At 42.7% G+C, this 24,186-nt stretch overlaps 1 protein-coding gene across 2 annotated transcripts in view; it reads right to left on the reverse strand.

The window, feature by feature from the left end:
* Nucleotides 1–796: 796 nt before the first annotated feature.
* Nucleotides 797–24,186, reverse strand: part of PSMD1 (proteasome 26S subunit, non-ATPase 1) — a 73,844-nt gene continuing 50,454 nt past the window's right edge. The window contains exons 18-25 of one of the 2 annotated variants that reach the window (XM_074153746.1): nucleotides 22,916–23,032; nucleotides 14,879–14,981; nucleotides 9,827–9,996; nucleotides 8,026–8,118; nucleotides 6,374–6,466; nucleotides 3,888–4,034; nucleotides 1,832–1,987; nucleotides 797–1,012 (exon numbers count right to left, since the gene is read on the reverse strand). In XM_074153746.1, coding sequence (XP_074009847.1) covers nucleotides 1,841–1,987; nucleotides 3,888–4,034; nucleotides 6,374–6,466; nucleotides 8,026–8,118; nucleotides 9,827–9,996; nucleotides 14,879–14,981; nucleotides 22,916–23,032 — 870 coding nt within the window. In that variant the 3' untranslated portion in view covers nucleotides 797–1,012; nucleotides 1,832–1,840. Of the gene's footprint in view, nucleotides 1,013–1,831; nucleotides 1,988–3,887; nucleotides 4,035–6,373; nucleotides 6,467–8,025; nucleotides 8,119–9,826; nucleotides 9,997–14,878; nucleotides 14,982–22,915; nucleotides 23,033–24,186 lie in introns of those variants that run through there. The other variant, XM_074153747.1, reaches the window with a different exon arrangement.

The following is a 24,186-nucleotide window of genomic DNA, read 5'->3' on the forward strand; positions in this document are numbered from 1 at the left end:
GAAACCTCATTCTGTGTAAGTGCTGTTGCAAATGATGGAGCTTCCCCCAGCATTTGGCTCACAGCCGAGCGGGGCCGCAGCCTCCGGCTGGCCGGTGGTGCACCCTCTGCAGCGTTACAGCCCAACAGGTGAAGGGCCGGCAGCCGACAGCGAGCGGTCGAGCCGCATTCTTTCCTTCTGACCGCTGCTCATTCCATACCCCTGACTGTAAATCCCCCCTTGGCTAACAATGCACAGCAGTGTAACAACTTGCATGTCTGGATTCACCCCATCTAGGCCTGTAATGCATCGCTAGCTGCCTGCTCACATCAGCTGTTATGCTCATATTTGGTGAAAGCAATGAAAGAACACAGCGAAAAAAAAAAAGGGACTCTGTGAAAGAAAAGAGAAACACACCCCATTTCCCCATCACTAATGCCCAGAGCCCTTCTGTCAGCCCCACACTGTCACAGGAATACCAGGATGAGCAAGGGGGAAGATCAGTGTGATCTCAGTATCACAGAGGTAGGCTGGAAGCAGACCTCCTCTGGGCAGCTGCCAGCAAGTGGAGATCTGCCCCCTCTGTAGCATCAGCGCTATGGCAGGGCCAGACTGGAGTTGATGACCTGACTCGGTCTAAACAAGCGCTAGAGAAAGGAGAGAAGTGCACAGATCCCAACGACTCTACAGAGAAGCAAGGTCAGTCAAGCTTTGCTGGAGGAAGACGCACGGCTTGGGTCTAGTTTGTAACATTTGGGGTGAGTGGAAAAGAAGGTAGTTACATTTCCTTTTTTTTTTTTTTAAAGCAGCAAGTTTTCTGTCAAGAGTTTTTAATATATTTATTTGAAAACAAGGTTTTGTGAAAGAGTACACTAAATAGCATATATCTGTTCTTCAGCCATAAAACACGGACTATCAGCTTTAGCTCAGCACAGATTGGGGCTGCATGCACTGAACAGCAGATCTCGATAGGAAGGTCTTCACCTCTGTCTTTCTGGTATCAAGCATAGTGTCTTCTTTAGAGGACATGATCCTGGAGGAAGGGGAGAGAGAAACCAGAAAAGCAAATGTATTTAACTAAAGCTTCTTGTGGTTGGCCCCACACACTCCCCCGAGCCTGCCACTGACGCAACATTTACAGTTTTCAGCAAGGAGTTTGTTTTCCTGCCCATCCACCAATTCAAGTGCATAATCTTTGCTCTTGGGAGCACTGGGACATGCCAGCCCATATTTGGAAATTAAGCAACTGGGTTTCTGCCTCTCGATAAGAAACTTGCACATCAGTTTAGGCACTTTAACCAGAGAACCTGAGAACCTCACTGTTCATTGCCTGGAACAGATCTACAAGTTGAGCTCAAAGAGCACCACAAAGCCTGTGACTGGAGCGTCTTTAAATTCCGCTGAGAACTGCTGGGGAGACAAGACAACCCCAGAAAGCACAGTAGTTCTTTTTCGACCAGTCCTGCCACACTGAGGTCAAGTAGATGACAGCTTTCTTACATAAACCACTTGCCCCTCAGGGACCATCTTTCATGAGCTGATTATTCCCAGCCCAGCTGTTGCCTGTGACCCCGTGCACTGCTCTAGCTCTGCCCAGCGAGGCTCTGCTCAAGAGTAGCCAAGCACGCGAGATTAGAGACAGGGTCCTGGGTCAGACCTGATCCCGAAGAATGGATTTCTCTTATTGCTGCCAAACTCTTCAAATTGGGACAGAGCGTGTTTCTGAATCTGGTGTAGAAGCCGTCAAAGAGCTAAAATAAGAATGCTGGGTGCTGGTAACTGCTTCAGTTGATCCAAAGAGGCTTTTCCTTCACTAGGATTAATAAAGGTGACTCTGCACACTACACTGTACCTTGGGGTCTTAATCATCAATGTACTCGAAGGGCTCTGGTGGTTCAGGTTCCTGCTCCTCTTCCTCGATCTTCGGACCGTGAGCTGCCACGGGTTCAACCAGCTCCTCCATATCCTCACTGGTGTCCTTCAGAATGATGATGCCTCCGATGGAAAGCTGCAAGACAAGTGCAGTGAGCATCAGAGCTGTTCACCTCTGCCTCATGGTGCAGTCTTTGCGGCCACAGTGTTTATCCTGGGCCATATGAGACACCTCAGCAGGAGTGAGTTTCAGAGGAAAAAAAGCATCTGACACCCACCTGGATTCCCGCCTGATAAGAGGATGGAACAGACAGAGTCTATCCAGGGTACCTTTTGTATTTCCACTACCTAAGTCTCAGTTTGATAGAAAACGGCATCTGGATTCACAGCTTTACCCCAGTCCCAGTCTGGGGCTTTCCACATGAAAACTAATTGAACTATAATTGCTTTATAAGGCTCATCTTTTCAGGGCAACAAAGCTTAGTGAAGCCTCTCTGTGTAGCCGCCTCCCAGGAGACTATCTGAAACAGAGACTAATCTGATCACCAGCTTCCACCAACTGAGGAATCCTATTAGCAGAACCTCGTAAAACAAAGGGGAATTAATTACAAAGATCACCACCAAACATCCTGGCAGACTACAGCAAATCGGTGCGCCTTGAGGACTGAAACCCGAGGTGCGAAGAGGCACTGCTGTGTCATGCCTGGCTGGGATCAGAGCTTTGACCACAGCAGGATTCCTATAAACAGCATTTCAAAGAAGCCTTTTACTCTGGCGTTCCCCAAAGCAGAGCAAAGCTCCAGAACGGCTCCAGTTCAAGAGCCTCCTTGGTTACACAACCTAAATTCCAGTGAAAAACCTGCACTGTTCTGTTCTCTTCAAAATCTATTTGGGGGTGAGGGGAGGAGTTGGGGGTTTAAAGCAGGAAACTGCACTCCCCTCATCAAGGACTCAGCTTCTTCTGAAACTGAAGCAAACAGCTACATACGTCCACATCTCAGCTTCATGAGTGGACACTTAACTGGACCACACAGCAGATCTTCCCAATCCAAATACCTGTTGGGTCACCTCTGTTTTTTAAAGGGTAGAAACTGAAAAATCCTTCCACAGCTTTGCTAAAGGAGACGTTTCAAAGGGGCATGATGCATGGAGAATTCCAATGTGCTGATGGAATTCCAGGAAATCCATTTATTAAAAACATGACTACTTTTCCTGGAAAAAAATATTACTTCTTCTGAACACCGTTTTCCCATGCATAATTCTGCAAAAGGGAGAAGTCAAGGGTGTTATTTCTTGAACAAAAATAAAGGCCAGAAGAATTTGACTCAGGAGATTTAGAGGTCAGGAGCAAGCTTATTAGCTTTGCAATATATCTGAGCATCCTGCAGAAAAGTTAGTTACCCCTTGGGTTAATGCTGAAAGGTCTTTTTCATTCTCCATCTGACAATCATATGCTATTTCTTCTGTGTGCTAACAGGAGACGAAGGCACTTTTCTAAGGTTAGATGTAACCGAATAAGAAATCTATTTAATGAAAAAAAAATACTCCATTTAGGTATAAATGCCACTGTAGAATAATAAAGCCCCAGCACAAGTCCTAACGTATTTCATTGCTTTGACAACGAGCCCGTACAACTGTTCAACCCACTGTAAAGATCATGGCTCAGTCTTTATGTCCCCAGCAACGTCATTAATACACAGAGTATGTCTGATTGACTGCCAGGTTGTAGCATTTGGCATACGTAGAAGAAGAATGAAAAATAAAGCAGCATTATCATAGTGAAAAGGTTTGCAGCAGCTCTGGCTTCACCCCAACTAGAACTGCATGTGATTAATTAGAGACAGGGACGTTAAAAAGCAAATGTGACAAGAGTGAAGTTGCAGATCTCTGAAACACATCTCTAAAACATTTCTATGCCACTCGCAGCTGGTGCATCACTGCATTCTCATGTGCACACAGAACTTCTGGGTCCTTATGCACGAGCTCAACTCTAGGGACACTCTGTCAAGCGCACAGACGAGGAAGGTGACACTTACTGGTTTGAAAGGCTGGTATCGGCAGCTCTCTGTCATAGTGAGAACTTTGAGCTGAGCAGGCATGACTCTGGCTGGGTTGTCCAGAAGCTGGAAGTTGGGTTCTGGCTCCTTTTTCTTTTCTTTTTCATCCTTCTTTTCAGTCTCATCCTGTGGAAGGGAAAGAGAACATCAGTATGATTTTAACAGTAGTCTGTAACCCTTTCCCAATTCAGGAGGATAAGGTACAACCCGCTACTCTTAACACAGGCAGCAATTCCAGAACATGGTGAGAAGCCATCCTCCTGCTGGGGAACAAGCTCACACGTATTTATCAGCTGGCACAGGCAATGCCTGGATCCAAGTACTCTCATCATGGCAATGCCTCGCTCTCAACTGCAGGTGAAAAAATGTTCTACAAGAGGTGGCAGTGGAACAGTTCACTTCTGGCTTCCCCTTCTAATACTTCCTCTGTAAACTCATCACTTCTTGGTCACAACTGAAGATTTTTTAATATCATTACTAAGCATATGAAAATTGCCAAAAGCTGCCCTTGTGTTTTTGCAGCTACAGAGCCACCACTCACAGCAGCTCAACCAACATGACTCGACCTCAGTGACTCCCTAAGGAATTGCAGTTAAACCCTCCTTTACCAATGACTCAGCAGCTTGAGGCAAAAGCTCAGAAGGAAAAAAAACCAGAGCATCCTTTACATACTTAAGAACATGGATCATGTTTTCCCTCTTGCTCAGGAACAACTGAGTTGCAAACAAAAAAAGACTGCAGAAGAGATGGAAACAACCACTAGGAAATGATCAGGAACACCACTAAATGAGCAGCACGTCCTGTAACGGCAGACAGGACTTTCTCTGGCACAGTGACTGCTTGTCGCTGTGCGGATCTCTTGGAAGCCATGGATTACTAGTCATATAACAGGCATAAAAGAAAAACAGGAAAGCAATTATACATCTTCAACATTAGGACAATGGCAAAACACTCGACACAAACACAGCAGGTGGCAGCAAGCTCCCTTTTTACCATCCTCATTTTTCTGCTCGATTCAGCCAAGAAAACTTTGCAGGCATCTGGAGCGTGCACACACACAGACAGGACATGTGAATCCCTTCTAATATACTGTTTCCTCTCAACACCTGTACTTAGCTGTAGGTTGTACCAATTTTAGAAGAAACACGCATCTGTTCAGCACATCTTGCTAAGTATATAGTGCTGTAAAAAAATTCAAAGAAAAAGTAATGTTTGATGACAAGGAAACATTGCTAAAGGAGCAAAAAGACAAAAAGCAGAGATTCTGCCTTGCACGCATGAGATGATTCATTTTCTGGGCCAATTGTATGAAGTTCAGTGCCTACAACATGGCTGCATTTAAGTGGGTCTAGGAAGGTTATTTCACACATACACCACCCTCCCTTCACATACCATTTGTGTGTTTCTTTTTTTAAAATTAAAGAGGCCAAAAATTCCCTGACTGCACTGCTTTTCCCACAGAGATGTTAAAAGTGGAATCAGAAAGACTTCTACTGAGCTTGTCAGTATAAAGCATTTTCAGCTTACAGATGTTCTTGGCGTACTTGCGTCTGTTAGCAGAGCACAAAAGGAAGGGTCCTTTGTCAGGGTGCAGCAAGAATTTTAGCTGCCATATGTTTTTCTAAATTATAGCAACCACTAAGAATTCATTATCCAGCCATTTCTCTATCCCTAGGCTTGCTCCAGGATGACACATTATTCACAGATGAGGATGACAAGTTCCAGTGTCAGGTCTATGAGCTGAAAGAAATCATCGGAGGGCCAAAGCAATCACCGTAACTACTGAGCAGTGGACGGATCCTGTGCTCAAAGCTCAGCTCGTTCTGGAGCGGGTGTGGATAAATGTTTGGCATTTTGATAGATGGGCAAAGCACATAAGAGATTGCTGCCAAAAAGGTGAACAATTCAGAACATGGGGTTAAGTATGTGCAAAACCATAAAGTTTAAACTCTTCAGTGCTCTCAACTGAATTAGACACCACCAAGCAACTGCTACAACATTGAGTCCTTTTTAAAAGGTCAGAGGTACCAAGGACATGAAATTATTAAGACTTTTTCCACATTAATAAGAAAAGTACATGGATAAGAGATAAAATTCCCTTGGTCTAAAAACAGCAGGCAATGAAATAACACACAAAAGATTCATGCAGTTACAGGCACATAAATTTGTCAAAACAAGCTTCTGCCTTTAAGGAAGTCAGTTACTTAATATCGAGGAAGATTTATTTCTCAGAAATAATGAATTCACAAATAATACCACCTCTTCCTTTTAACAGCCCATACACACACACAGAGTAAAGATGCAAACCAGTGTATGCAGTACACTGAAACCTGTGTTACTGTTTTGCTCAGAACTAACATCGGTGGCAGAGGGGACAGCATTAAGTGGGTGCCAACTTTCATGACACACCTTCTGCAATTACAAAGGGGGGAAGACAACATTTAAGTTTCAATGTTTGCACCCACCACTTCCATCTTCTCCTCTTCCTTCTTCTCTTTCTCCTTCTCCTTTTCCTTCTTCTTGGCTTTCGCAGTGATGGACAGCACAGCAGTGGAAACCTGGATATGTCAACAGAGGCGGCATTCAGTATGACTGCAACACCGTACGCTGCACTTCAGCTCCCCAGGCAGGGGAACAAAGGGAACAAAGTGTTAGGTCAGTTCTCAGAGCAGGTGTCAGTAAGATCAATTCCACTTTCTACCCACTGCTCTGGTTAAGAGACAAATACACCACCATCAAAGTAAATGGGACAAAAAAGTGCCACAAATGCAGACTGTGTCCAGCCACATATGCAGGAGAGCAAACTTCCTAATTTATAGAGACCCAAACAATAATGGTTCATTTCTATGAGAGATTTATTTTTAACAGAACAACAAACGGAATTCTTGTTACAGGAAAACATGTTGCCAGCATCTCCAAGGTAAAGAAACGTGTATATAGATACTCTTTAGAATGACCTGTTCCACTGTCCTAATCAGACAGCTGTATTTCTCATTGATCTGAAGAATTGGATACACAAAATGCCCTATGAAGGAGTCCTCCTGAGCCAGAAAGTACCCAGAAGCAACACTCCTATACAAGAATTCAGCTTGTTTTCCTTTCCAGTGAGCCCATCTCTCTATCCACAGTAACCATAAGGCATTAACTTGCTCAGAGGGACAGAGAAAGACCACATTTGTCATGTTGCTAATGAGTCTTTCTAGGCTACATGTGGGCTCATGGCACATTTTAATTTTGGCCAGGGAAGTTGAAAAGAGGAAAGCTTTGTCCAATTTCCATCCCATTCCAAAGGTGAGAAAGCAGCTATGAGCAGTGAGCTTTGCCTTTTATCAGAGTTCATTTCTGGGTTCCTCAGTGGCCTGGAAATCTGTCCTGTGCAGCATTCAATTCTGGTAAAATGTTTTACAGTTTTCACACAATGTCATTCATCAGCGTGACATGCCTGAGGTCTCCACTGCTGCAATTGCTCCCCAAGGGCCGCTCTGCCTGCTGCCATGGTCTGTTCAACAGCTTTTACCATCTTACGCCAGGAGAAAAATTGCTTCCACTATTGTCCCACTTGTCATCCCATAGGTCTCATCTCACCCTTTCCAATACTTAGATATTCTCAGTTCCACACTTACCTTTTTGCAATCTATGGGCCTGACAGATATTATTTCAGCACATGGACCCACTGCCCCAAGCCCAGGTACACTTCTGTCATTCCATATGGGACTATTTGAGAAGTGTCCCACCTAATATTCTCAAGGTCTCTACTGCAGTAGCATTTTGAAGCCCAAGTCACGAACAAGGACCCCATTGTGCTAGGTGCTGCACAAACACGATACACATACAAATCAGTAGGGCACAGAAAACAGTTTTATTAATCAATGCTTCTGCTTGATCACTGGAGACAAGGGTGGTTTCAGCAACTCAGTAGCACAGCAGTTGTACGCCATGATCAGCAACAGTTCCAGGCGCAGCAGGAAAAAATAGCTAGAATTCTCTTTCAGAGACAACAGAGCCTGCCAATTTTTCTTTTGCTCTTTAGATTCCCTGTTAGTGCCACCAAAGTCAATGTTTATACTAGGAGGGAGAAGGAGTTAGTCTTTACGACACAGAAAGCTAGCTCAAATACCTTTTCTTTCTCCTTTTCCTTTGGTACCTCAAGAGGTGGGGGGTAGGCAAATGTGGACGGCTTACAGTTGGACTTGTACTGGACTTTTGGCATCTGAGGGAAACAGTTAAAAAAAATTGTTAGAGACAAGAAAATCAGGGAAAAAAAATCCACAGCAGAATAATTACTTTAGCTTCATTTTCCTTCCAGCAGAGACAAACACAGATCCTCTAAAGAATACAAGCTTCCCCTTCTCCCCCTCCGGAAGCTGAGAAACTGTTATCAGTGGCAACAGTTCAACTAGAACAATGTTATTTAATTATTCTATAATTTGACTCTGGCAAGCTCTCCGAGCCTTCTCCATACACTCCACACTATTCACACCATGCTTTGTTTTCATTGTTTCGAAGCTTTTGTGGTTTTGATGTTGTTGCTGTGCCTGCTCGAATTAACATGAAATTGGTTTAAGATCTAAGTGAAGATCTGCTCTGCCAATGCATGCTCGGGCAAGCCAAGCGCTGCCTGACATTCACCTCCTGTAAAAGGACAGTACATTTTGGGGGTGGGATACCAATTTCACATATTCTCTTACTCTCTGCTACTTAAGCAAGGGCAGAAAGCATCTTCTGACAGCCAAATTCTTACACTGAATTTCTGCAGTATCTCAACTCTCTTCCTTTACGACACATCATGGAGCAACAAGAAACCAGGGACTGCTCTGAGGAAGTGAGGAGGGTGTGGTGCAGCCTGTGACATACATCCAGCCTGTAGCTGGCTTTAGCGTGCAAGCCAAGCCATACAACATAACCTGACCTACAGCCGCCTGGGCTCCCTGGAAACTCTCAGAGATGGGGAGAGGGAGACAAAATGGCAGTAAAGCCAAGCAGCCAAAGGAGTGCTGAGCCTGTCGCCACCAGGGAGGTGCAGAGACAAGCAGCAACGCAGCCCCTGTCAAGTAAGGACAGAGGGGGGGGGGGGGGGGGGGAAGACAAAAAAAAAAAGACGACATTTTCCTGCAAACCTCTCTCTTCAGAGTGAGAATTTTGAGTTGTGTATAGATTGACTCAATGCTCAGCCCGAGACAGGTGAAGAAGAGCAGCCTAGAGCCCTAAGGTTTTGGTGCAGGGGCTGCAATCCAGCAAGAAGCTGGCTCAGTCCCACAGAGGGACTCTGAGAGCATCCCAGCCTTATGCATCGCAGAATAAGGCTGCAGCAGTGACAGGAGGGGGCTGCACCCCCCTGAATTGCCGCATTCAGGAGGTTTTTTGTGCAAGTCACTATCTCAGTTCTTCAGCACAGGAGACCCGGCATGGTGCGCAGCTTACAGGGGCCATACCACAGCCGATCAGCTGGAAGAACAGATGCATAAGAAATGCGCAGTACCCACGACTGCTCGGTTTAACGTTTACTCCCCAAGGAATCCAAACAAATCCTGTTTTCCCACTGCTGGCTTTCCTAGGGGAGAATATCACATAATTTATTTGGGAGGGCAGGCGGGCAACACACTTGGGTTTTTTTTAAAAATAACCATGACCTTCTGGAGTCATAATGGGGTGGTCTGTGCCCACATATACTGACTAGAGTTCCTTTCTTTCTAAGGTACTTTGAAGCAGAGGGGTCAAAGTCTGCTCTCTACCTTTTTCTTGTCCCTATTCCCACCACCAGCCCTGCAATTTAAGCCTGCTTTTCAGACTTCTTCCAGTTAGCGCTTTTTCTGGCATAAACAAGCTGGAAACATGCAAAGAAATCCAACAAATCCATGCACACTCCTCCCAGACCACTTGAGCCCTATCAGTGCTTCTCCTCTCTGCTCGTTACGTACCTTAAGATCCTTGTTAAGGCCAATGACACAAGTTGGGGTGAAAGCCAGCGACAAGAAGTGTGACAGGGGGAACCAGAACCAGAACTGGGTGAAGACCAAAACCCCCACCACGGAAGGCATGTGAGTATGTCCCGTCCTCGACTGCAGTGAAATAGTCACGTTATGGCCCCCTGTAAGGAATCATAAATGAAATAAGTTATTTAACACGTTCCTGGGTACTCCACAAAGACACCTGAGTGACGCATCTCAAAGAGCTGCTGGGAAGGGGGCTACATGGCATGAGACAGGCCACGATGGTGCCAGCTTTCTCCTCTGGAATACACCTCCCTCCTCCACCAGGATCTCAGCTTTCACAGCAAAATGGACAGGCAGCGGAACAACCAAACCACTCTACCTGCTAAGTATTACCCAAACACAATCAATGAATACAGCCCTTCCATGCTCATTTTGCCAGGATACAGGTTAAACAAAAGTACAGTGCATAAGGCAGGGAGAGGGGGAGAAAAAAGCAAACCTTTGCCATAAATAGTTTTAAAACACAGCATCTAGATGATGCACAAGACAAGATTCACAAGGAAGGCAGTGCATATAAAGCAGCGCATACAGAAACTTTTCTGTGGCCGCGTCCCTGAACTGTCAGTTATTCAAAAGAAATATGCCTAGGTTTTTATCCTACACCATCTCAGTAGAAAAAAATGTAAACAGCAGCAACTTCAGAAGTTGCTTCTAGAGATTATCAATCTAAGCAGCAAAGAGACAAGCTCCTGCAGTCTTTGCAGCAAAATTACATCCCTGCCAGACAACCAAGTCTTAGATTTGTACTTGGAAAGCAGAGACCAAAACAACTCCCTATGTTGATGCAGTGCAGAAACATCCAGCTAGAAACCAAATTGAAAGATTGGGCTTGCAGACAGAGCAAGAAAGTGTTAATCTGATCTTCGGTCTTCTGATGAACACAATGAATTGAGTTGAAGAGGGCACCAGGCAAGTCCATTACCACTGACAAGACCAGGTGCAGGGAGGTTAACTTTGTTAAAATATAAACACCCACTAGTTGAAAACTCATAGCTGAAAATCCCAAACTGGAGTGCAACCTCCCACATCCAGCCACCTTGACAGGGCCAGGCAGTAACAGAGCTGTCCCTGAGTTTTATAGACAAGCAAAATTAAGTTTTGCTGCCAAAACCTAATGAAAGCCCTGAATGAAGCAGTGATCTCATTTTAGGTATCTTGTCAGTGTTAGTCCTGGGAGAAGCAGTGGAAGACGGGGCCAGTAATCTGTAGATACTCTGGATCAAGCAGCCCAGTGGATGTTGCACAAGCAGTTTAACTAGACTTTATCAAACTTTTGGACTTCAATTTTCAAAATTTATTTTAACCTTTAGAATTATATTATCCAATCTCTGGAATTTCTGGATGAGTAACAGATTCCACATTAAAAGATGCTGTCATGCTACTTCTTTCTGCTGTTTTACACCCACACACAGCCCACCCTCACTCCCAGGGTTCTGCAGGGAGCAGGAAAAAGGTGGGGGGACATGACATTGCACAACTGTGATTTATCTACATGATTAAGTAGCAGCCCTGACAACCTGGAAGGGAACATATTCTGGAGCTTTGGCTGGATGGATGAAAGCTGGGACATGATGCCTGGAAAGAAAAAATTTCAGGGCTCTTTGGGTAGTACTATAAGGTCCATCTCCCAGAATTCAAACTGCCACTGTGGCAAGGTTTGCTGGAATTAAAGTGGCTGTTCTGAAGGCTATGAGGATTTGCTGGTTCAAAGTTTAATGTCAGTTAATAAGGGGGCAAGTGCAGCAAGCAGACGCCAATGATTTATATACTTTGATAAAATCACCCTTTCCATAGTCATGGTGGCAGTTGGTAATACTCTGGCAGCGTAGCCTGGGACAAGACGCCAGCACAACAGTCATTAGATAAAGATGCTTCGTGGATCTTGGAAATTAGTTTCCGACTCTGGCCTAAGCAACATCCCATTTTCACACAGTATCATACTGTTTCTTTCTCTATCAGCAAAGATTTATAATCTGCTTCACCTATGCAGTGAACAAAGACGACCTGAACTGTTAGCAGCACAGAAAAGTCAAAATCTTACAGTACGAGCGATCAAAACCCCAGCAGAGATGATTTCAGCATCTGCCAGTGACCCAATTCTTGTGGGCAATGAAACACAAGGTAGCTCTAATCTAACGGACAAAAATATTAGCACAGGATAATGGCTTTTTTCATAACTACCAGAGAGGTAGAACCAACTTTACATGAAGAGCTCGTGAACAGGGACAGGCAGGAGAAAGGTGGGAAATAGTAGCACCGAATTCAACATGTGTAAGCACAGACATTATGCACCAAAGTTTATTTTTTGTACTAAAGTCTTTAATGTCCAAAATATAACACATCATGCGAGATGCAGACTTGGAGAGGCAGCAATGAGGAAATAGGCAACTCCTTCCTCTGTAATTTGGATGACATCTTTTTCATCACTCATTACAAATGTCTCCCAACTGTGGGGAATCCACTACACTCACCATTGGGTTGACAACAGGTTCAGTCTGCATTGCCCAGTGCTGCCCCATCCCCAACCCACTGCACTGCTTACCCCATCCAAACCTTTCCCACGTATCGAGAAAAGGATTTTCCAGATATACTCTACAGAGGTATCTGTGTAGTGACTGCCGCTCCTCTTTTCTCACTGACTGAGAAATGTGGCACTAAGAACCAGAGAAGATACCTAGAGTCCAGAGGGCAAAATAGTTTTCAAGCAGATAAAAAGCTGACATCTAATTAGATCAGTATATCCCTTTTGTAGCTCACATTTACAAATACATAGTCCAGAAAGTAAAGCATATTGATTTTGCAAAAGACAGCAAGGGAGTCGTCAGCCTGGAACAAGAGAGCATTTTTGTACATGAAGGGGTGCACTATAAAAGTTCAGAGGCTTCAGGGGAAAAAATATCTCTAAGCTAAATTTAGAGCGTCTACATTTTTCTTATTTTATTAAAGAAGCAAAACTGTAGCTGCTGGGGCTAACAATTAGACAACGACCAAATTATTGGTCCAACGACCAATTTCCACTTCCGTGCTCCCAAGGTACCCTGCTCCTTCCATTGAAACCACCAGTCTAACAACTGCCTCTTTGTCAGAGCAAAAAGCCCACCTCCAGCGCACCACTTCCCAGTTGCAAACTTGAAATCTTGCACTTTTGATCAAAGCCTGTCATTCCAAGAGAATTATACTTTTGTCTTTTCCTCACAAAAAAAACCAAACCAACCAAGAAAAAAAAATCCCAAACTCAATTGCCCCAACTGTGGCAGATGACACAGAGAACCTTTTCTTCCTGGTAGCAATAATTAAATTCTATAGCTCATTGTTTCAGATAAGCACTTGCAGTTGTATGAGAGAGATAAGAAGAATTTATTCTTTTTAGAAGATCTAATGAAAGTGGCAATAGGTTAAAAAAGGGTAGTTCACAGCCTTCCCCCAGCCGCTCAGCAAGAAATAAAGCGGTTAAAGTTGGCACAAATTCACATGTAGTTTATTAAAATTGGATGCTTCTGGTTTCCAAGTCATTATACAACATATGAGTGACACAGGAAGCAAATAAGGCTTTAGCTACATTTTTATGATTTAATCTTAAAGGCAGGAATTCGAAGCAGGTCTGTACTGCTGAGAGAAAAATCTCTTTGAGCTGGGATCTGGCTTCCCAGCAACACAGTATGAGTATGGGAATGACCAAAATTATTAGAACAGCCTTGTGCCAAGGGTACTGCTCAGACTGAGCTCCAGGAGGGCTACCTGGGAGGGAAGAAAGATAAAGGAGGTGGTTCCTGTTGCTTCCTTCTTTGAGTAGCGCTAGTCATAGAGCACTGAGCAGCCTGATGGCCACATGCTCACCAGGACAAGAGCTTTTTAAGCATGCTTCCATGGAGACAGATGAAGGTAGCCCTGAGTTTTTCTCCCCCCACCACATGGCTTGGAGATGGAGTAATTTCACACAGACACTGTAACCACAGCGCATGTTGCTGTGATTAAGCCACGCCACAGAGATAAATACATGAGACTCCTTTGCTGATGTGACTTCAGAATTAAACCTGATTTCAGAGTAGACAGCTTGTTTCTACCTACCACAGGGAATAAGAAGGTGCACGTCAAGAAAAGGCCACAGCATGAGAGACCAGATGGGAGAAACTGTGTTTAGAAACTTGGGAAAAGGGGTGCTACTGACACAGGGAGCGCTGTAAAAGCCTTAACTCCAGCAGAAGGAAAAATTCAAAACAAAACATTGTCTGTCCTCTTTGCTTACAGAAACCTTCCTTAATAGGCCCTGCAATTTAGTCCTTGTGAATGCTAGTGTCTTTAGAGAACCCTACTTCTGGCTCAACATTTAGTCATTAACACTCATGAGATGATGCTTCCTATGCTAGAAAAAGGTAGTAGTCTGTGAAATTGAGTCTTCCGAAATAACAGTGATGCAGTTAATTGTGCTTCCCTCTTTGTGCAACGCCTCCCAATAATCAGGAAAGAGACAAAACCTAGTTATTAAAATACATGTTTTGTTGTTGGTTTTTTTTTTTTTAACTTGGTATGTCAGATTTTAACAGAAAAGGCAAAATATGAGGACTGGATACCACAAGGTTTCCGAATTTCTGGAGAAGTTGATTACTTTGAAAAATAAAGAAGCAACATATTGTGCTATAAATCAACATTCCAGGTGATAAAACAGACTTAGAACAAAAAGTCTGAATATATTTGTCTGAAAAGTCAAAATATTTGTCCCGACTTCTGGACAAGAATTCTCCCCCAATGACCGGATTGAATCTCTCTTAACAGAAGCACACCGATACAAGCTAAAACTACAAAACAGGCTTTATTTCTTTAATTAGATAAAATGACTCGAAATTAGTGATTTCTTGCTACTATTACATGACAGGCATAAAGCCAGCACCTCATCCCTCAAATGAAATTTGCTATTACAGCTATTGTAGCCAAATAAGTTTAAGAAATTTTGACTGCTTTAAAGGTTTGAGGAATTACCTGCATCCAAAACGCCTTGTGCCAGGATTGCTCCAAACTTCGCCATAACATCATCGTGCTTATCATTGATCACTTTGGAATAGAGCTGTCTGAACTGGCTGACCTGGATAAAAAAAAAAAAAAAAAAAAAAGAAAAAAAGAGAGAGAGATTATAAAACTCACTGCATGAGTCAAATATTCTGTCTTTACTGGAAGCATCCTGGATTTCTGCACCTTAGGACGACATTCATCTTTTCAATGGCTTTAGTCACTGGTGTTACAAGTCATCCACTAACAATTAATTACAGAGGTTTTCCCCACTTGAAGATACCCATATAGCGATTTTAAAATAGTCAGGATGGATGTGTGTTTCCAGACCACATTTTGCAGGCCTTACAGAAATAGTCTGAGAATCCCTGGAGGGTCATTAGAATAAAAGACCAAGTGATGAGTTTTGTAGCAAGAGCTACTATATGTTCTTAGGTGCGTGACACTGCGCTTTATTAAATTTCCTCCAATTCCTACTGCTGAAAACTTCAAACCCATTCTGTTTTTCCTGTGCAGTATTTCTGCTGTATTGATAATTCCCCTCTGGTGCGTCATCAGCAAATCTTGCTACTGCACTCCTACCTTTCAAGTGAAAATCATTATTGAAAATTATTAAATAAAGTAATTGCTTATGCCATGGTACGCTCACCACAATAGCTTAAGCACACATTAGTAAGGGAAATTGCAAAGCCTTTGATTACACCATCATTGCTTCAAACAGATTCATCTTTCACTGGTTCACCAAGTGTTGACGACACATAAAAGTATTACATCCAGCAATATCTAAGGCTTTATCACAAATTAATAACTTATGTCTTTTAATATATATGTGAAGGAACAATAAAGCTCAAATAATTTTTATGACTGAAAACACAGACCAGGATATCTCAATCTGCAACCCAGTCAAAACCTATGAAGTTGCACCCCATCCACAGCATGTCTGGAAGAATCTTTCATTTCTCTTCACTAAATTAATTTTAATACAGGTATCCATGTCACATTTGGTTGTTCTTTTTTTTGTTTTTATACTAAGCCTTCACTTGAAATTTCTTCACCAAAAGCATTATCAAGCATTGGAACAGGCTGCCCAGGGAAGTGGCTGAGTCACCATCTCTGGAGGTATTTAAAAGAAGTGTAGATGTGGTGCCAAGGGACATGGCTTAGTGGTGGACGTGGCAGTGTTAATAACTGGACTCTCAACCTAAATGATTTTATGCTCAAAAGTAAAGGAGGTCTTTTCAAGAAGGCTCCTTCCAAGATGTCTTGAGCACGATTCTCCCCACTACTGATCCACTTTGTTGCTGGTTTCCCAAGTTCTATTCCTACATCTGCAAGCACAGATGAGAGGACAAACTTCTAACTCAAGGCAGCAGAGTCAGACACAGCCACCAGAGACACAGAGCAGTTCCCAGTACTGCAAACACAGTTAAATTTTCCAACTATAAAACCCTAATATGAGACAACCCCCTAGTCACTTTTCACATCCAAGGAGCATGTGCCTTCTCCAGGGACACCAGTGATATTTGCTCAGTCACACGTCCCTAAAGAAAGGTCCCGCCTTTCAGTTGTGAAATGCACTTCATGTCTGCTGCAGGCAAAGAGGCCAAGCTTCACCACCACCACTTGGAACTTACCCTTGCACTGCCTCTGATGCTCCCAGTGCCTACTTGTACCAGTGAAGGACTGACTACAACACTCAGGAGGTCGTTCTGGCTGACAACAGCGCTCAGTGAAGAGCTGGTAGCCCATCCATGCAGGACACCACCAGCTCCAGAGCTGTGCTAAGGGTGGGCAGCGCTGAGCACCAGGAGCAGCCTTAAGAGGCATCACTCCTCGCACGTTGCCTGTCTTGGGGTGCACTGGGGAATCTCAAACTGCTTACAGAAAGAGTTTTTGCACCCGTGAAAAAAACAACCATTCATATGACTGAGTCAGTGACATGACAACCGTGCTGAGAATAACACTTTGTTAAACTAGGATTCATCAAGGTAAAAAAAAAAAAAAAAAAAAAGATCAAAACAGAACAAAGAGATGACTGAGGGGATAAATCAAACTGCAGGGGTTTCTCAGCAAAGCACGAGATCAGATTCTCCAGCAAAAGCCCATCAGAGCCATGACTTGATCCTGCAGCCGAGGTAATGCTAGCAATACATTTCACCACATTTTATGTGTGAATTTTTGACACGTAGAAGCTGAGACTCTACCTTTGAGAGATTACGTCCAATGCCTGGGATGGAGAGAAGACAAAGGTTGCCTCTCCAACCCATGAGCATTGTACCCAAGAGCTACAACGCCGCTTGGCAGCCCTACACACGTAGTGAACACTGAGATTACGACTGCATGTTTCTGCAAATAGTTCTCAATGCACATTAACTCATCCCACCACTTAAAATGGAGGTGTCCTGAAGGAACAGACACTCTCTGGTTGATACCTTTCCTGCCTTCACTCCACTAACCCAGCTGTACTACTTGTCACCTCAACTCCTTCAGCATCTAACCTGAAGAGATTTAAACCAGTCTGTGACAGTGAAAGTCATTATTAACATTCATATGAGTAAAGCAGGACGTGCTAAACACAACTGCATTAAAATTACTCTATTTGTTTCACACAAATGGACAGTCTCCCAACCATGAAGCACCAGAGCAGCCAGTCACTTTTAAAAACAAGAGCAGCGAAGCTGAACAAAACAACACCGCTCCGGTAGAGCAGGAGGCATTTATTAAAACTGACAGGGGAAAAAACCCCAGCTATTTCCATTTTACAGTTTAAGTCCAACAGTTTGCGTGCTGATACTAGTTCTTTATTCACTGATTCCCCCTTGCATTAAAAAGTTTTTTGTTACTAGTCCCTGTCCCCCAAAGCAGGTGACTTAAATTTCCTTGCATTTACATAAAGCTAAGAAGAAGGAGCAACATACGTTTTCAGGGCAGCGGCACAGACAGATGTGTGGCAGGGAGATACCGCACACACAATACAGGGTTTATTCTGGATATACTGACCAAGCTCTGCTCATGCTTCACTCCGTTTATGCTTTTTCACGGTCTCCCGATTTTTATTTATAACAGCTTACACTGAGGTTTACACGTTTAATATAAATAGTTTGTTTCTTACGCCTGACCTCTTGCACACTGGAAAAATACCTTAGTCTGCATTTGCAACCTGGAACGGGCCTTGTGCAGTATCAAGTCTTCAAACCACACGCAGATGAGGTGAACCAAAGCCTTCAGACGTTATTTGGGACAGACAGAAAGAAACACAGAAGCAATGTGTGAAACTATTCCTCTGGTTGAGAGCTAAGCAGTAGGATTCCAGTGCCTCTGTTTAGAGCACATCATTCCCGTCACTCTGGGCTCAGCTTCTGGGTTTGGAATATTTACAAAAACAGACGGATGTTACAAAGCTCGTTCGGTGGACTGTAATCTGGAATTTACACTGTAATCAAATCTTCAGAGAACGAAACCCTGGGCGAAGCGAGAAGACATTCAGCAGAACTGCTAACGTTCACGCTGGTGTCCGAAGTCTGATGGAGCAGCCCCTCGGAACAGAGGGCAGAAAGGCAAGGAAGGGCTGGCAGGAGAAGTTGGAAGTTGTCCACCTTCCCCGTTTGTGGCTCCTGCCCCTATGAGCGCTCTTTCCCTAATATGCCTTCCATAGCTCCTACCCACATCTACGTTAGTCCAGAGCAGGTGAACAAAATACCTGGGCAACAAGCCCACCAGAAACCCACCAGCTGTGGCACCAGGACACAGTGCACGGCAGCAAGCTAACTGGGACACCGACAACTGCAAGGGATAAGGGACAGAAACCTGGCTGCTAAACCTGAGCAGATCAGTTGCCACTTCTCCAGGAGACATGGACAGGTTACAGAAGGGAATCAGCTGAAAGGAAGAGTTTAAGGAACAAGTGCTGAACAGCTACAGTAAGAAATAGTCCTTATACCCTCCTTTATACTTCTTGAAATACAAAATCTATAGTGCCATAGCAGAAGCGTTCTGCTTTCAGATAAATTCTGCGTCTCTGTGCATCATGAGCCATGGACCATGGCCAACCCTGGAAATGTATTGAGAAAGTGTGCCCTTTTCAAAGTTTTACTTTAACATCAGTGGAAGCAAAATCGTTCTATGAAAGCATGAGGCTACCCCGGCTTGGCCTTGAGAACCAGGCAAACGGAGATGGAAGGACTGCCTCAACGCTGGAATCCACGGCAGGCCTGCACGCTGATTCAGGCTGCTCCTATAAAGCAAACGCTTCACAGGAGTGGATTTTTGACTGGATCAGGTCCCAGCTGTAAAACCTTCTTTGCTGCTGGGGAAAGCCTGCTTTGGCAGCTCTAGCTGTAGCGGCTCAGGAAGGTACTACCCTCCCATGGAGCCACTGCTCCGGTTCTTTGGAGAAAGCAAGAGTGGTACAGACCAAAACTCAGTTCTGCCTCTGCTGTTGGGGCACTCGCCTCCTACAGAGTGGAGCGAGGTGTCAATAGACAGCTTCATTTCTTACGCTGTTGAAGCAAAATCTGCCAGAGTTTGTCTAGTAGAGCCCTTTAATTTGCTACTATTTTTTCTTCCAATCACGGCAACGAGCACATCCCAGACTACTGAATAGGTTTATTTAATATGCTATGAAGCCCACAAGCTCTGTTGCTCCATGGAAATCTTCAAGCACTTTAAAAATTTTATAGTATTTGGAAATGCTATCAAGAAATTTATTTGAGCGACTTCCAGGAGGAACACTAAAATGTAGGCAGTGACTCATGTCATCTTTACTAACAGTACACACACACCCCATTCTGATAATTAGTGCTGGCCAAAATTACATGCCACTGATTTCAAATGAAGCCAAATGTGCAACCTTGGAAACGCTGAGGAAACAACACAGGCTTTAAGACATGAGAATGATACAGCACCATTTCCTACCACAAACCCGAGGGGCTGTCATTTATCATTTATAAGGTTGTTTACCACTTCTGCCTCCACCAGTCAACATTCTTGCACATGAAGCCCATGAGATTGTTAAGAAGAAGACTTAATAAACAGTTAACTAAGGGAATCAGTGGCAGATGACGTGCATGATGCTTTTGCAAATGCAAGTTCTTAGAAAACAAGAGTATTCGGTAATCTGTTTTTAATAAAACAGGTTTTAGACAGAACGTCCAAACAGTTTATCTCTTAAAAAGTTGAAGTTACTCTGCATATGCTTGCTCTCTTGAAAGAGCACACAGTTATGCCGAAGCATCTAACAGTAACAGGCTTACATGAAGGAATGCAAAGGATATTCTAGAATATCTACTAGAATATTGCAAAAATCATTCTGGCATCCTAGCAAGACCTAGCATTTTATCTAAAGGCGGTGGTGGGGGAAAATCTGGTCCTGGTTTCTTCACGACATCTTAAAGGTAATAGGCTAAGATGATCAAAGGAGAATGGAGGAAAAGCCTTGACCTTGCTTATTATCTCCTCATTTTGCCAAGATGACTATCCTAACAGAAAACCAGGAAAAAGTAAATTCAACTCAAGATGTTAGACATGTAGTTTGTCTCCAAAATTGCTGTCTTAATTGCCCTGCAGGTCACAAATGCATAATGAAGTTGTCATTGATTTCTGTTACAATGATCTCATCACATCTATAATTTAGGATTCCATTTCACAAAAAACTTGTTATTGTTCTATGTCCTGCCCTAATATGGTTCTTAAATGTATCAACAGAGGTCAGGAAAAATCATGCTGGCTGCACATGGAGGAATTGTGTTTCAACTCCAAAGAGGCCAAATCAGCTTTACAAAAGATTTGCTACCCCTTTTGCCACTTAAGCAACTTGCAATTCAAGGGACCTCCATATCGTGACAATTCTTTATTTAAACTCTTTAAATTATTTGTTTAAGTAAAGAGGGAGCACAACAAAGAGGAAGATGAACACAAAGGAAAGAAGACAGCAAAGGTTACTCAAAGGCATAGATCTATGTTCTCTCACAACAAAAATGGTTTATTTTAAACCAAAATATTTTGATTCTTAAATCAAATCACACAAATTCAGCTTGTAGGCTACGAAATCCATCATGCTCCTCTCAATAGCTGCTTATCCAGCAATGCAAGCACTCCCATCAGGTTAGACACTTTGGCACACAGTGTACCAGCGTGCCATTCAGGAATCTAATCAGATCAAAATATGTCAGTGTAATCCAAAAATGGCTATTTTCTGAACTCAACCCTGTCAAATCAGAGTAAAATAATTTTTCTTCAGACTGGCAGGGAGCTCCAAAAAAAAGTTTCCCATGGATAATAAATAACTTAATTGGCAACACATTCCTCAAAATATTCCTTTTACTTTTGAGCAAGAAACTATGATGGTTCTAGCTAACTTTTTGTTAAAACAAGTAAAATTGATATTTTTATATTTAGTTCCTAAATTAGCAGACTGTTTCAGGGACTCCTTATTAGTTCATAATCTGTAGGTTTTGGGGAGGTTTTTTTGTTTGTTTTTTAATATCTACAGTGCTCCTATAAGTGGGTAATGAATTGCCTTTTTGTATCTACACTATGTAACACCACACAAATTTTGGCTCAAAGAGGACTTTTGGCATAAAGCTTTTTCAGATCCTCACCCTGATTTTAAACAAGCCACTGAACCCCAGACTATACATCTCCTTCTGTATTTGCTAGCCAACATTTTAATTGCCCGTTTAACAAGCCTAGGTATTACAAGTATCTCTGAACTCAAGATTACCAGGCCTGTTTAGGGAAAGAGATCTGACTCAGGACACTCCTCAAATTATCTGTATCTACAGTACTACACTGAGGGCTGGCATTCCAAGCACCTGACCAAGGAAGAAATGACAAAAACAAGCAGTTTCTTTCCATAGAAAGATAATTCAGCTTCACATTACAGAGACTTCATATCTTGGAAGATGAGGGGATGCAACAGAACTCTAATGTTCTTCACTGGCTTATTCAGTTGCACTACAATTCTGATAATATAAACAACACTCCCAGATTCTGCTCAGTGAAAACTATTTTTTTTTTTCTTTCTTTTTTTTTAATATTTCAAAGGAACAAACTGTTTGCCAGCAAATCTTCATGTTCCATGACTTGGAAATACCCAAACACCTGTATTTGTAGATTTCTTTCGCTGACTTTCCCAAGTAAAATTTTCCACTGGACAAAGAGTTTGTTTTTTTTTTTTTTTAATTTCTCCCCATCCAAATGCAGTAAAAAAGTGGTTGTTTTTATCACAGCTCAACTTCTAAAATGACATCAATAAAAGCAGCCCATATATGACAGACGAGTAGCAAAGTACCAGCTACTGCTCTGCCTCTGCACTCAGATGAAATGTGGAACCCTCAGGGCTTCTGTTAACGCAGACTTTTAGTCTGTACAAATGTTTGCATATCATCATCTGTCATATGTTCACAGGGCAATCTATTTTTAAAAGCTAAACACAGCATATGCAATCCTTTTTGCCTTCTGAGCAGAAAGAAAAACTCCATTAAAAAAAATGTATTTGCTATGAAGCCACTAAACCATTTCTGACAGCAGAGACTGTTTCACCTGAAAGGTCTAAGACCAGCTACTAAAGAAACAGTTATAGCAGGACTTCCCTGCACAGGAACCACATCCAAAACTAAGTTTACTATCATAAAAACCAACTTCTTTACTAAATAATAGTGTTCACATAAATCATAAGCATATAGGCCTCAGTACATGTTAGCAGAAGACAGTCACTTTCGTATTGTTACAAGATACTTTTAGACCTTTTAAGAAAGAGTATTTATTCCTGTGACACCTAGAGTTAAAACACTGTGATCTATCAGGCATGTTCCAATCAAAACCAAATCCCCATTCAAAACTGCACACTCTTATCCATGAGGAGCTTCCTGCCATGCAATCAGCTCTGGCTCTTTACACAGCAAGTACACTCTCTTGCCAACGCTTATCGGCAGTGCCACACACTAAAGATTTGGCATCCGAGACCATTTTTCCACCTAACGAGCCGGTATGTAAGATACGCCCCATTACCTTTGGGCAGGTAATCTCAGTCTGCTGGATCATGATCAGGGCAGATGCAATCAGAGCTCCTTGACGTACATAATTCACAGGATCATTTGTCATTGGCTCAAGCAAATTAATTGCTTCCTAAAAAAACCAAGAAAGAAGCAGTCACAAAGTTAATACTATTATTTTTAGTATCCCAGGATTCAGTACTCTAATGGAAGCTTATCAGATTCACTTTTTAATATATTTTGCCTGTTCTTGGTAAATGAACCAGAAATTTGTGGATTCTCATCAATCAGGAAGAAAAAAAAAAAAAGCACATACAAAAGAAGTGATGGATGGAACAAGATTTACCTGCAGAAACAGGGCAACAAATAAACAATAGTTGTTGTAAGCAACAAAGGCATTCAGCACATTAGAACTACTGACATGTCTTAAATAGTACACATAAATTATTCATACACTTTCTTTGCTATGCTTTCCAACAAAATACATCAGCATTACCTTCATTTTCTGCGTAAGGAACAAATGAACCAGAGATAACAAACAACATGTTGGGGGTTATAAAATAAGATGGTAAAACAATCCACGTCCCAAATTTTTGGCCTTACACTTTATTGTGAGTACCTTTAACATTTAGCATCACACGGAAGCACTCATTTCAAATCTACATCAAATGAGGCTGCCTCGGAGCACCCATATAGTAAATCTAGGTTTTTGAAAACATTTTGAAATGCTCTATTGCTTCTTCAAATCCTGTAACTTCCCAGCTAAGCGCAAGAAGAACACGATCCACGATGATCTATCAGTAAGTAAGCATTCCTTTCAATGCAATCATTGATTATGAAAAGCTATAAGAGAGTTTATTGTAATAAATGCTGCTTAGATGTACCCAAGACCAGCACATGCAATTGACAGGTACCTCAGACTAAATCATCTCTTTAGGCGCATTTTTTAATTTCCATTTATAGTTCTGTCACTTTGCAAGCCATGAATTATAGAATTATCACAGACAAATTCATTTCTAACTGTACAAGGTCCTCAGCACACATTCCACAGGACAACTGAGCTCGTCTAAACTCACTGCTGCCAAAAAGAGATCCCTTTCCTTCTTCAACTTCCCTTCAGCTATCCAGCCTCTCCCCTTCCCCTGTGCTAGCCACAGCCCTTCTCTCACCTCTCAGTGAGTTTTTCCAGCTCAATAATTCAACGGAGAACTGTTACCTTTTTTGTTATCTAGGTCTGTTTTCTGGGAGTTTGTGTCTGAATCAGCTCACTAAGCAGCTGGACATCAA

Source organism: Numenius arquata, chromosome 9 (assembly GCF_964106895.1).
Source record: "Numenius arquata chromosome 9, bNumArq3.hap1.1, whole genome shotgun sequence".
Lineage (NCBI taxonomy): Eukaryota > Metazoa > Chordata > Aves > Charadriiformes > Scolopacidae > Numenius > Numenius arquata.